We start from the raw sequence: 15,042 nt of genomic DNA, 5'->3' as shown, positions 1-15,042 counted from the left end.
TTGGTGTGACATTTCACCAGAATGCAATCACCACCATCTGCTTGAGAGTTTTATCTCCTGTGGTCCTAAGTACGTAGGTGAGAGCCTCATGGGATTCTCCTTTAGACTTGTATAACATTTAGGAGCTTAGACTTCCCGTTGCTGTGTCCTCACTTCACTGCCTTTTCCACAGGCTTGAACACAGCCGAGGGTAAAGGTGTGTGTTTGTGTGTGTGCACGCACGCGCTGCTCAGTACGTGTCTGCCCAAACATCCTGCATGTGTCTGGAATAGAGATAGGTTTTTGGGGAAGAGACACCTCATTGAGAAGCAGAAATTGCTTATTCAGATGTGAGGACTGCTCTCTGTGGGACACAATGGATTCTTGGGTGTTTTTGCTCAATTGAACTTGACAAGTATCCCCATTAATAGATTGGAACTGTCTGGGGTGAGCGAACGTTTCTGACTCTTCCCCTCCACTGCCTCTGCTGCATCATAGTCTTCCTCACCACTGATTATATTCAATGTGACAAAGGGTACAAGGAAACATTTTAAAATTAAATATGACCATGTCCTCACTGCCAAGGAAGCTTTGCTCTAACTGGGACATACATGTTTGATTCGGTGTTTACAGAGGCACACACTGATGAGCCACTTCATTAGGTATGCTGCTTTGCTAATTTAACTGATCAGTAATAGAAATATCTAATTAGCTGAGGATATAACAGTAACTTTCAAATGCATTTTAGACGTGGCCAACAAAAGCTACAGAAATTAGCTTAAAATGAACAAATTTACCATCAGAACGTAGAAGAAAGGTGATTTACCTGGAATTAAATATGACAGTAATTGGGTCTACTGGGACTGTTAATGCCCAAACATCTTTTATTGATTATTTAGTTCTTGGTTAAAAATGGCTGACCAAACCAGTGACATAAAAATGTTAATAAGTTAAGGACAATATCCCCACCAAAAGAAACTTAGTCAACAGTTAATAATTATAACCAGAATCACATTGAAATTAGCAAAAAGATTACTATACTGCATACTGTATAAAAAGAAAAGAAAATTAATTCTTTTAAAAGTACTCCTATAAAATCTGTCCAATTACTTAAAGTGAGTGCTGGGACAAACTTTGGAGACAACCTTGTTATTGTTACACAGTTTGGGAAAAAATGACTACATTTATTTGTGAATGTTATTATTTCAACAGCTTTTGAGACTAATGGAGATGAAGGGACTCAGTTCAAATAGTAAGTAACTGACTGTCTCTGTCTGTGGTACTGTAGTGGCTAACCATATGTAGCCTGGAGAATGAGCACGAAGCTCAGTTTGTTTCCATCATCAGTTTGGTTTTATGATGTGGTCCCTCTGGAGCAGCTGCATCAGTATGTGCAGTGTAATTCTAGCACCAGGTGGGTTTGAAAGACAATTAAACACACCATCCACGGTACTGTGCTGCAATTATATCAAATTAAGCAATTATCGTTCATACTTATTGTTTCAAAGGAATGAATATAGTCCTCAGTATTTAGTGAGCTGACGATCAAGTGCTGCAGTATTGACGGAGAAGAAGGGAGAAAAGAAGAAAAGATCGGAGCTGCAGCTCCGTGTAACAGAAAAAGATTCATTAAGCCATTACACTGGCATCATGTCTCACAATATGTTATCACAGCCTCTGCTACTTACACTCTCACATTGTATTGCGCTTTCACCTAACAACAGCACAAACCCCACATCTTGCCAACAGCTGCTTTTTTATTTTCTATTCAGCATGTGCACTTTAATCTATTCTCTGCTTATAATGGAATCACAACGTGTTTTGCTTCCAATCATGTACCACTGAACTCTTGCATCCTTCAGTGCTCCTATTTGAGGGCTGTAAACATCATTATTACCACTGCGAATTCTGTGGCAATTGTTCATCACACTTGAAGTCTTATAAGCTTTTTGTTGGAAGGCAACTCAACGATCACTTGCTGTTTTTCATTTTGTCTCCTTTATTATTGCCAAAGAGCAAACAACTTTTTTTTTAAGCACAGACCTTCAGATCTGGGTTTTTTATGACATTACTGACGTCAACACATCGAGCGCAGGTGCAATTTTCACCAAAGCTTTTAGACACACTCCTGTTCAAAAGGCCTGCACTGCTGTCCTTGGCACTTCCTGGAGGATGATGCTTCAGAATGGAAGTAATGGACCACAAGTATGCATACATACACACCAGCCTTAAAAAACTGCATTATCAAACAAATGGCCTTCCAAACCTATCACACACACTACACTTCACAGCGGCATTTTGCATCTGCCATACTATTTATCCTCTGACTCTGAATTTATAGGAAAAGTCTGATTGTGTCTGTCCTCCTGACTGCACTCACCACCATCCACCCAAGCATAATAATAGATTAAATCTGAGTCTGCCTGACTTTCTGCATCACCTGTGGGTTCAACACTGTAGTGGAAAATACATATTCTTCAATTTAGCAAAACCGTCCCTGATAATCGACAACAAAAAATACTCAATGTGCTTCAGATTTTGCTCACACATATTTCTCCTCCTGCATACTGAGGTTTCTTAAAATAAAGTCTACCAAAGAATATAAAGTAGGTCTAAATAGTGAGTTAATATGATTGCTATTGGAATTTGCTTGAAGCTGGACGATTCTTATTGTCTCCTTTTTTAGATGGAGTAAAAAAAAAACAGAGAACATCATTTTTACCATCAATGGTACCAATAAAATGGACTGTGGTATCTGGTGGCAGATTTGAGTTGCAAAGAAGCCCTTAAAATAATAAATGTGCTCGGCTGATTTTTCATAAAGGCAAGTGAGTTTAATTATTCGGCATTGACTCAACTGCAAGGATTCTTAATCTTGTGTTATTCTCCATCTATACAGTATGTGTGTACAGTACACTGTATATGTGTCCTTCTCATTCTTTTTCACACATGTACATGGAAGATCTGGAAGAGCCTATAGAGGCATACCTCCAAATAGAACTTTGTTCAATAATTAAAATAGTTTAAATAAAGTAACTGTACGCTCTCAAAAGCCATAAATTATTTATATAAAGGGGCAGGTAAATGGGGTCAGGCATTGTCAGAGGAGGGGATGTGGTATTATAATATGTTATGTCTTCTAGTAAAGGAAATATCAGCTCATTTTCAAGCTTCATAAAATGCAAAGACCTTCACTGTAACCACAAAATTAACTCTTTATATTACTTTGAAAACAACTTTTTGTAGTACTAGTTTGACTTTTTTTTTCTATTGTCTGTGTCTGCCTCTACTTTAGCTGTAGAGCGGATAATTAGCTATTCCATGATCTGATCAGTGATTACTTGTATATTATGAATGTTCACCAATCCAAGATGGTAAGATCAGGCAGGGAGTAAGGGGTTGTAAAAAAAAACAAAACCCGAAGCATGCATTACAAAGATCAAATCTTCCCACACAGTTTGAAGAAGCGATACTGTAACAGATGGTAATGTGCGACAACAAGGACTGCCTGCATTGTAACAGAGTTTTCTATCGGCCATACAGACCAGACTGACGATGACGCTTGTGCTGTCAGTTTCAACAAGGTCGTCGTCAGACTAATAAGTGATAATCTGAAATTGCATTAGCGCCATTATTAGATTAAATTACATAGCAATGTTTTGTTGGCTATCCAAATTTAGATTTTTTTTTAACTACTATACATAGGCAAATAAACAAGGTATTATATAATACATAAGCTGGTAAAGAAAGCAGTTGAAGGATATTGGGTATCTCATTATTTTGTCTTACACATTCTGGAGACCTGAGTTCAATATAATGACACAGAATGTTGTGATGATATTTATTTTTGCATTGAGCGTAAAGAAAGCAGAGTCTTATTTATGATCATTTTTGCTCTAATGACCAGGACTTCTATCTTTACCCTGCTGTATTCAAGCTTTGCACCAGGCTTTCATTACAGCTAGAAGCTCAGTCAGAAGGTAATGATGTGCAAAAGTCAATGGGAGGGCTTTTAAAGAAACCAGACATTACTTGTCTTTCTTAGGAGTCACAACCCCACCAACATCCAAAATATGTCTTGATCATGTTAATTCTCCAAAACTCCACTGCTTTAAAATATAGCTGCTCTAAATCTATATCTTTATACATATATATATATATATATATATATATATATATATATATATACATATATATATATATATATATATACATATATATATATACACATATATATATATATACACATATATATATATATACACATATATATATATACACACACACACACATATATATATATATATATATATATATATATACTGTATATTCTAAAGGATAGATTAACTATGGTTTGAGGCTATACCTCTGGTACATGATAAAATATAACCTGTTGTTGGTGTCGACTTTTTTAATCTTTTGTTAGTGTTTTGATTTAGCTCCAAAGGAAAAGGGCTTTAAAGGTTTAGCAGTAAACAAAAGAACAGTGATTTAATTGGCCTCAGGGGGTAAATGTTTCAAGTAAACAGCCCAGAGATACTTGGAAAACCACCAAACAATGTTTTTACCCCTTGACCTTATAGGTTTTTAAATGAGGAAGAGGAACAATCGCTTTCATCTTGTCCCTTTTTTCCCCAATGGTTGCCACAGTTGTAGTCCAGTGATAACTTCCCCTTATTCCCTTTATTTATTATTGTTGTTTTTCTCTAAAACAAGGGTAGTTTCAAATTTATAATGGTATCGAATCACTGGAAAATAGAAATAAAGAAATTAGACCTATGTCACGTTGACGCATTGTGCTGTTGATTACTTTATGAAATGTCTAGAATAGCAAATGATTTTCCAATTAAGAAATCCCACATCAGTGTTGCAAACTGCACCAAAACAAGGAATGACAAAATAATTGGCTCTTCAGAGTTGGATCAGTGTCATATCAAACAGCTCTTCATCCTTAAGAGGAAAATCGATGCCACTAAGTGAGTGCTTTCTGTCGAATTTCTGCTCCAGTGACAGAGTCCTCTGACACCAGAGACACCACACAATCAGAGATAGAAGGTTTTTAACAGCTTTGCTCTGCCCCAGTGGAATTAAATGTCCCTTTTTAAAAACAAATTGTTTTTAGAATGCAAATATGTCAATATGGCCAATTTGACCCAAGGGATACCAACATGTCTGAACGGGGCATTTAAGCTGCTACCAGCAGGCTATATTTTATAAAGTGGCATGCTGGTGTATATTTCAGCTATTGACATGAAATATTAAAAATGAATATGCTAAATAAAATTTTTATTAATAATAATATTAAAAATGAATATGCTAAATAAAAATACAGACATTTTTACATTTACGTGTTAAGCTTTTACAGTGTGATTTTGCTGTTGTCCATTAACTGTGAAAATAAAAAATAAAATAAATACTAATAAAATATATTAATATAAAAAGATCAGTTTTATCTACTGAAACTGAGACGCAGTCAGAAAACAAAATCCTTTGAGGGATTAGTGTCAGTCACGAGCATGAATCCATCTCTCCCCTTTAATGTGTAATCCTAATCACAAAAGCTCACACTGTGAGTTGACTGTGACAGCCTTGCTCTGATCTGCACAGTAAGAGACAAAGAGGTACATGTTTTCTGTGTAGTTTCTTGTTTAATACCTTTTATACACATGTCTAATGTCATCTTGCAGCAACACCACAATTCACTGTACATGTTGACACAATAGAACAGGATACACCTGGAGTTACTTTCAGACAGATTCAGTACATTGAGTATAGCTGGACAACAGTGTGACACCTTCTAGGATTTGAAACGCCAACAGCATTCTCTGTCTTCTTTTGATCTGACGCTGCCAATTTCTGTTTGGCCTGTCTGTGGAGGGACTATGAAGTTGCACAGTGACACAATAAATTCAGGCTCGCTTTTACATTTAGTTGTTTTCTCTTTGTTACTGACATATAGATCAACACAGTATTGCACTGAGCTACAGATAGGCAAACAATCAGACATCATTTGTAGCACTAACCCCATAAGGTTATGTCTCAAAACATTTAGCTTATCTGTGAACACTCCAGTGATTATAAGAAATGGGCATGGAGTGATTATCTCTTGGATGACCTTTATAATGCTCAAAAAAAGTGGGCGTCTTCTTGGTTTTTGCTCAAGATACCAAAGTCCTGCTGGCGCCTGGATTCAAACCGGTAACCATATGTTTACAAACCCAACCTTTAAACAATGAGGCAACATGGGACGCCGACGACTAAGCTGTTGAAGGAATCCCCTTCCCCTAAAAAGACTAAAGGTCCACCACTTATGTATGAATTAACTTGTTTTTTTAATTAACTTAAATCCATGTTGATATAAGTAAGTATAATTTTAGTCATACGTGTGTCAGCGGTGACTGTGAAGAAACCTGGTTGAAAATAATTCACATTACTGGAGTCAATCCTAATCGCACAGTATTATCACCCTCTGTTTACATTACAGAACTTCTTATCAGTATAATCTGTCAGTTGATTTAATGTTTCTATGTACCCACATTTGGTTACATTTTTTTAGTTTCAAGAAATGATGTCCAGAAAATATTTTTATTAAAAGAAAGTCAACTAGGCTACTTTTTTTTGGGGGGGGGGGGGTTAATTGTAATAGAATTTGCTTATATAATAACTATATATTTAACCTTCAGTCACCTGGCCCGAAGTTGTCTTATTCTGACTTTCAGTTTTGCTATCTACAGTACATTGCAGCATTTGCTTATTAGATATTTTAAAACGAAGGTCTGAGACTATTCCAATAAGAATGTCATCGCTACTTGGACTTGCAATCTTTGAGGGTTACTAATGTGTAAAAGTTTGGAAACCAGAAGACCACCGCATGGCGTCTTTTGTCGGGGCTTAACAGTAGGCTACGAGAGAATCATTTTGTTACTTGCGTACGGTCTGTAATTCAGCACCGGGGACAGCTCCTCATGCAACCGCTACGAAATAAACAAACGGTGAAACCACCGAGCCACAGAGATTAGATCCCCGGATAAAACTGCGTCAGTGTATGGACTCATTCAAACTCTGCTCACTGGGAGAACTCCGGCTCATGTTGGATAAACTGGCCATTAGGGATTTGACTTTGTGTGCGTAATAGTTCCTCAGGTTGACGGAGGGCACCTCTTTGATGCCTTCGTCGAAGTTGCAGCTTCTCATCGCTATCTCCAGCTGTCTCTGTCTCTTGTAGAAAAGAGAGAACTTGTTGAAAATGAGCGTAATTGGAAGCACAACTACTAAGATTCCAGCCAGGATGCAGGCCGAGGCGGTCAGTTTCCCCGGAATGGACAGAGGCACCACATCCCCGTAGCCAACCGTTGTCATGCTGACGGTGGCCCACCACCAACAGGCAGGAATGGTGGAGAGATCCTCAGTGTCCTCTTTCTCCACCGTGTAAGCCATCACGGAGAAAAAGGAAACTCCGACGGCCAGATAGAGGAGCAGCAGACCAACCTCTTTGTAGCTGTTTCTGAGTGTGGCCCCCAGGGACCGCAGCCCTGTGGAGTGACGGGCCAGTTTTAGGATGCGGAAAATCCTCATCAGCCTCAGCACTTGCGCAACTCGTCCCAGGTTTGCCAGGGCTGGGCTGCTCTCCACCACCAGGTTTATAAGCAGTGTCAGATAAAACGGAAGTATCGATACCAAGTCTATAACGTTCAGTGGGTGGTCGAAGAAATGCAGAAGATCCGGGGCCACTATGAAGCGTGCCACGAGCTCCAGGGTGAACCAGCCGATGCCAAAGTGCTCCACAGTTTCGAAGCGTGGATCCTCCGTGGGCTGCCCCTGGCTGTCCGTCAGAGTGAACTCGCTCATGCTGTTCATGCACATGGTGGCAATGGAGCCAAGCACCACCAGGATGGAGAGAATGCTGATAATGCGACTGGGTATGGAATAACCGGGGTTGTCCAGCATTAACCAGATGCGCCTCCGTGCGCTCCCGAAAAACTGTTTGTCAAACTTGGTGGCGTCGTTGTAAAACTCCAACAGCTCGTCAAAAGATGAGGTGGTGCTGCCTTCATCGCTCCGATCATCCCAGTCCTCACGGTCCTGGTCCATTTTCCTACAGTGGTACGCACCGCTACAGCAGGAGTCGATGAAGAACTCGTTGATGCCCCAATACTCGATTTCTTGGCTGAAGGAGAAGATGCACAGCTCGGCCATGACGTGCAGCCGCCCCGTGTTGTAGAAGTTCAGCACATAAGGAAAAAGAGCTGGGTTTCTGTCGAAGTAAAACTCTTTCTCTGCGTCGTCGTAGTCGTCGCACAGCTCCAGTATGGACTCTTTGGACTGACAGTGGAGCAGACGCGCCAGTCTGGTCTCCGGGAATCGGGAGAGAGTGTCGGACTGGAGACGCTTCTTGAAGCCGCCCACATTGATGCGGATGGCAGCGTTGTCATCCATGTGAACCCCGCTGCACGATTCTACTTGAATCTGACCTGTCATTTCTGCAGACGCAGGGGGGGGGGGCACCCGGAGACGCAGGACCCACAAAGGTTGATATAAAAAGCACAAAGAAAGGGACGCATGAAATAAAGTACAAAAAGGAGCAGATTCGAAATAAACAATCACGAAGATATTTTGAGCAAGAGCATCAAAAAAGAAATAAATATATTTTCTACTAGAGCCGCGTGCTGAAACAAAGACGCATGTAACTTACTTTAAACCTTTTCACTGAGTCCTCCTACAGGAAAACTCTGAGATCCAACTTTGGTGATGGCATATTGCAATTTCGAGGCGAGGAAGAAAGTTCAGTTTTTAAAATGTAGACACATTAGAGACAAGTGTCCTCTGGAGCCCAGACAGGCGCGTCTGTGTGTCGGCTTGATCCTCACATCTTTAACAGAGGAGGAGACTGAAACACCGTCTAGTCTGCACGATGTCAAACGTGATCGTGTCTCCAAAATAGGAAGAAATGTTCGTCCCTGCTTCTTCGGATGTCGTTCTCAGAGCTTGGTGGAGCATCACGGTGGTCCTCACACCCTGCATCCAGTGGCGTTTAGACCTCATTCAGCCGCAAGCACCAGGCGTAAAGAGATACAATACACGCCCCGGAAGACGTGTCGCTTTTGTTCGTGCGAGGGAATTCCTCCCTCTCTCTCCCTCTCACTTTTCCATCCCTCTCTCTCTCCTTCTCCCTCTCTCTCGTTGTTCTGTATCTGTTGCTGCGCAGCAACACGTAGTTCCCTCTCCGTCTGCACCGCCCTGTTGATGTGATCTCGGCAGCAGCATCTCTCTGCTGCTGCTGCTGCTGCTGCTGCTGCTGAGACACCGAGGGGCGAGGCGCAGCTCCTGGAGGACAGTCACCAAAGGAACGACCACTCAGAAAGCTCCCAGAAATGAGGAGACAAAAGTGCCACATCCTCCGATGACATCGACTGTATGATACCGTTCTGCTGTCACTGCTTAACAATGGCTGCGCGGTATTGTGTATAATATTTCGGGTTAATCTAAAAACAGGAAATTGAGCTGCAAATGAAAAAGAAGATGCTGAGATCTTTATTGGGATTATAACTAATGCCAAGCAGTATAAAGATAAAGCTATGGACACAGGGTGCCAATGAGGGATGTGTTTATGTTGGAGGGTGTATCACACTACAGATGTTGGCGATGGAGCTCATAAGACAGAAGGTAAAGATAAGGACCCTAGAGAAAATCCATGGACATGAAAATAATTAGTATTACTACTTTTCTGATTATGAGTAGTACAATTGTATACATGTTTCGCAACTATTGCTTGAAAATGCATATGTTTTTATATAAAATTATTATTACTTTTGACTTTGTGTGCAATGTCATGTGAAGGCCACTGGGTTGATGCTGATTGATCCAACACATTCACTCAATAAGCAGATGGAGTCAATATTATTAGAAATGGGATATTCAACACCATGCCTCAGTTTACTCCACAGAGACTTACTGCAGAGCATGTGAGGAAATATCATGTTGGACAGAAACTAATCAGTTCTTTCATTCTCTCTGCCACCTGCACCCCATTTAATAACTCACAACAACAATATGGGCACAAAAAAGTATATCATAGAGATAGATTTTTAAAGGGTACCGTCTCAGGAGATTTCTTCTATGTATTGTTTGCCATCCTGCATTATGCCAGGTAAACACTGATGACATCATAAATCCATAATCTAGTGCAGAATTTGGGAATCACACACGTGGCCTATTTTCTGTCTAACTGGTTGTGATAAAGTTTTACAGCAGTGTTACTTCATACAGCACATTGAGAAAATTTAAAATGAAGACTCTAGTAGCAGCAATGGCTCCCCCAGGCTGCATCACTGGGATCATTTACAGTCTCTCCACTGCACTGATGTCATTTACTGGCTGCCTTGTTCAAAGCATTAAAGTCCATTGGAAGCAATTCCATACACAACGTTTGGAAATGTAGCTGCTGGCAAAAGGCAGAACTGAAACTGTTTACTCCAAAATAGGACCACTCTGCTCTAAGGCATCTCAGCATATTAATAGACTGATCATGGTTTTCTTCTTCCAACTACTTGGAGCCACACTGAGCATGTAAGGTCATGGTGACTGCACAAATTAGGTTTTTGGAAATGTATGTACTCATACTAAGAACAGTGTGTTACTTTTAATGATTTTTCTCCAAGTACTGTTGTATAGATCATACAGGCCTCAATGGTTGCTGCATGTAGAACTGAACAGCTTACCAAGTCTGCCTTGACAACACAAATATCTTTTCTGTAACTACAGTTTTTGACATTGCAGATTTTCCCATTAATGTTTCTCAGTTATGGAAATGTGTAGAAATGTCAAGGTATATTGTACTGATAATCCTATTTAGTCTTTAATCCTCCCGCTGCAGAATCACATTGTTTACTCAGGTATCAGCCCAGTTATGCATGTCATACAATAGCATTGGTAAGCCTTTTACTAACAGTCTTAGATTGTCTTCAAAACCAAAGCAGCATACTCTCAGTTATGTTTACATTATTTAATCTGGCTGCATTTAAAAATTGTTTGGCAATCCTGCTGTGTAGCTACACCATAAAGTTGACAGGATACAGAACGAAAGAAAGAGAGAGATACAAAGAGGCAGCTGGAGAGAGAGGTAGACAGAGGGAGAGAGAGAGAGGGAGTAAGGGCAAGAGAGAGTGTCAGTGAATATCATAAGATATTCCTTTAGAGTTATGGAAAGAGTATTTGTTCTTAGCAGACTGGCGTTTTTCTTCCAGCTTCTCGGTGAAGCACATAATGTAAGGTAGCTTTTGATTCATTCTTCTCCCACATGGTGGAGTTTAATATGCTGCTTTGTGGAGGAGGAAATATTCCTCATAGCTTATTCCTCCACAATTATTTTTATTGATACAGTGCCATCTTGCATACATTCTACGTACATATTCGTATTACTTCTCTTAAGAGGAGTCAAGACATTACATGTGTAAAAAAATTGACATTTTGTGACAATTTTAAAACATTACAAATTATTATAAATGGGCTATTCTTTTAGCACCTAAAGGTAGCAACCGTCTTTTGCATTCCTGTTTGGTTATCTGAAACATAAAAAGTCTTTGAGGTGTTATTCTGCATTGTAAATCACCCTTATTTAAAATCTGCACACTCTTTGTCATGCTTTCATTCACATCTCTTGTCTTTTTGATGGAGATTTTTCAGGCACCTTGGTATAAATCCTAGCATAAGATAATTGACAGTCTTATTGGTGCCTGTCAGTCAAAGTGCTACAGTGGAGATGAAGGGAAATAAAAAGTCCTTTGTATTAAAAGGATCTATGCCAGGAATATAAAAGCTTTGGCATGGGGCCACGAGGAACATAGGGCTGCACTTACCCAGAGGATTCAATTAATTTTAGATTAAGTATAGGTTTAGGTCATAAACAATTGGAGGGGGAAGACTTGTGTGTCCCTATACTAAGGATATAAAAGGGAAATGCAGAAGACAAAATGACAGAGAAAAGACGGTACTCGGTTGGAAGATGGCATAGCTATCTCTCTTTCACCACTCTTTAAAGCCTGACGTGCAGGCACAAGTGAGGAGTGTGTAGGAGTTTTTGTGTGGACTATATCTGCTGCTTCCTATCTTTCACTCGGCTGCTTTTCAAATATCCTCCTTCCACTGCATCTTCTCTCTCGCTGTCTTTGAGTCCCTCTTAACATTTAATAGCCATTCCTCTCTCCTGCCTCTTTTTGCCTGAACCTTATTTCGCCGCTTCAGTGCTCCAACATCTCTGTCCATTAGGAGTCAAAGAACACCCCCTTCCCAATCACTGAACACATCATTGTGACATCTGGAGCATCTCTGAGGGATACTCTGGCAGCTGAAGAAAAAATGCCAGGACCTTTCTCCAGGACAAAAGATGTCAATCAAGTATCTCTCTAAATATATACATGACACAAGTGACAGAGGAGCTGAGAGATCCTGAGAGATTTGAAGAAATGGGAAAAAATACTATCATTAAAAGAAAACCAAATCCAGGTATAAAAGTGCAAATTGGCTTTGCACTTTTCTCCTTAACATTTCAGCCAAAACATTGTAATGGGCCTTGATTGTAAACGTAGAAAACACCATATGACTCAGGACAAAGCACAGACACAAAAACAGCAGCCTGAACAGAATATGACTTTGTGAGTCACAATGAGGTTTCCTTCAGTAATTAGTAAAATAGACACATTAACCAAGTAATACCCCCATAATTCCTCTGACAAGGCCTGCATGCTGGATATAATGAACACTAATTGGGTCTGATGTGAAGCAATAGCATGCAGGAGTAGTGATGACCTAAAAACAGACAGCTCCTGACAATAACTGGAACAATAAGATATCATACTAGGTCTTCCCACACTGGGAATTGGGGCAGCATTTTACAGCTACTTACAGTTTATTTCTGTGCTTCAGCGTCTTTTTTTCTCTGCAGGAAGACTGCTGTGTCCTTGAGATTTTCTAGTTAGTGATGAATGATGAGTGAAGTAGCACTGACTGACATGTTTTACTCTCAAGGGATTTCCATCAGCTAACATCTATTTTTGATTGTTTATTGAGGAAAGTTACAGACAACAGTGGGTTTTTTTTTTCAAGAATGGTGTCCCTGTTGTTCTATCATGCAACATAAATGAAAGTAGTTTGTCTTAAAAGGTAGAATATTTCCCAGTATAATTCAGTTTATAATTATTGTACACATATTTAATAGGACTATTGGGGGCGTATATTGATGCAATTTATGAGATTACGCTTTATGTTTATCATTAATTTCTTTTAGAGGGGTACAGTAGTAATGTTTGCATGGAAAAAACATCTCAGTTTTGCAACTGTAGGGTTGTCAGCTGTTAATAAAACCCGTGGAAAATAAAGAAATATATATGGAAAAAGAGGAACAGAGTAAAGAAAAATAGTAATGAAAAACAATAGCAAGAATAAACATAGTTTATGGACATGGACATGGACAATGAATAATACCCAAGCTATTTGATTGTGCATGAGCACTAAGGATCAGATACCCTACACACTTGTTAATCACATTTTTGCAGCATTTCTTCCCCACAACTTTTCTTTGTACTCACGTTACGGGTTGTGTCTCTTGCGCAGGAAAACATCAGCGTGTAGAGTAGCAGACCTGTGAACCATGTCGAACAGATGATATTTCCAATGTCCAATGTTCCATACTGATCACACCTGCAAAATAATTTTTTAAAAATGAAATAACTTAAAAATAGAAGACATGGCTTGTCAATATATTGTGGGCATTAAATTGTGTTTAACAGCTGCTGCAAATCCATTGTCATCACTTTAAAAAAATAAAAAACAAAGCAAAGTAAGTAATTTAAAAAGAAATGAAAAATATTGACATATGACAAGTTGACGGGAAAGAACAAAACAAAACGGTTTCCAAAAGCCCTAACCCATTGAACATCTGTTGTATGTAGATGGAAACAACAGCTGGACCATCGTGGGCCTTTTTTAATCGGATATGATTTTTAACCAACTAGGGAGATTACCTGACCCTGTGATATTATACAAAAGACCACCAGGTGGCAGCTTTTATTTAATACAGCTCCTAGAGTCTAAGCTTGGAAGTCTTGAGTTGGTTACTTATGTACACACCATATTAATTGTGAAATCCAATTTCTTTTGCACAGTACATTCTTTTCTCAACATTGATCTTTGCATCACATTCATTTGCCTAATAATAGACATTTACTGCTGTATACTCATCAATCTAGCATAATTTTGGGTGCAGCACCGACTGTACATCTGTATAGAACTATAACATATGCCTAAAATAAAGGAAAATAAAATTAACTATTAAAATTAAAACGTAAAAGTAAAGTAATTGACCACAACAACTATTTAAATGAAAAAGGTTCACTAGCTAACTATACTAAAACGTAAAAGTAAAGTAATTGACCACGACAACTATTTAAATGAAAAGGGTTCACTAGCTTGTCAGTGTATAAATGTGTGTTCAAGTTTTAAACATCATTGATATGAATCTTCAATACTAATTTGTTTAGTAGATTCCTATGAAAACCTACTTCTGCTAATAATTTATTTCTCTAATAAAATATTACAGACAGAGACAGAAAAGGAAACTTATTGGAAAAAAGCTTTGTATAACCATGTGGAAAAAGGCGACTTAATATGATAAAATATAATTAATTTCACTCATTTGGGATACAGTGGATATGTATTATGAGATACAAACAAATGTATAAAATATAGATAAATATACCGTCAGGGTCATATCCATTTCGAGGAAAATGCAAATGTTGAAAAATATGAATACATTTGGTTGTAAGGCTACAAAAAAGCAGTAGTAAAGCATTTTTAAGTAACACATTTCAATAAACATGCGAAACCCTGAATACATGTGTTACTAAATAATGACTAATAATGTTGTTCTCCTTACCATAACAACATTCTTGTTATGAGCTTTTCCTATGTGTAAATCTAAAAATACGTTTTACACCAGCACAAATTTCTCAATTACAATATAGCAAATATTTGAAAACGTCTTTATACCCGTATGCTCGTTTAGCTTCG

General features: G+C 38.8%; 1 protein-coding gene across 7 annotated transcripts in view; it reads right to left on the bottom strand.

Annotated features, from left to right (window-relative positions):
- Window positions 1–15,042, bottom strand: part of kcns2 (potassium voltage-gated channel modifier subfamily S member 2) — an 86,584-nt gene that overhangs the window by 55,516 nt on the left and 16,026 nt on the right. For 4 of the 7 annotated variants that reach the window (XR_003051427.1, XR_003051428.1, XR_003051424.1 and 1 more), the window contains exon 2: window positions 13,563–13,674. Coding sequence is in view for 3 of the 7 variants with exons in the window: in XM_025061245.1 (XP_024917013.1) it covers window positions 7,018–8,457 (1,440 nt within the window). In the remaining 4 variants the exon portion in view is untranslated. Of the gene's footprint in view, window positions 1–5,522; window positions 10,926–13,562; window positions 13,675–15,042 lie in introns of those variants that run through there. The other 3 variants (XM_025061245.1, XM_025061246.1, XM_008323730.3) reach the window with 3 other exon arrangements.

The sequence above is a fragment of the Cynoglossus semilaevis genome, chromosome 13, assembly GCF_000523025.1.
Source record: "Cynoglossus semilaevis isolate Cse_v1.0 chromosome 13, Cse_v1.0, whole genome shotgun sequence".
In the NCBI taxonomy this organism is placed as follows: domain Eukaryota; kingdom Metazoa; phylum Chordata; class Actinopteri; order Pleuronectiformes; family Cynoglossidae; genus Cynoglossus; species Cynoglossus semilaevis.
This window is presented reverse-complemented; position numbering and strand designations above follow the sequence as displayed.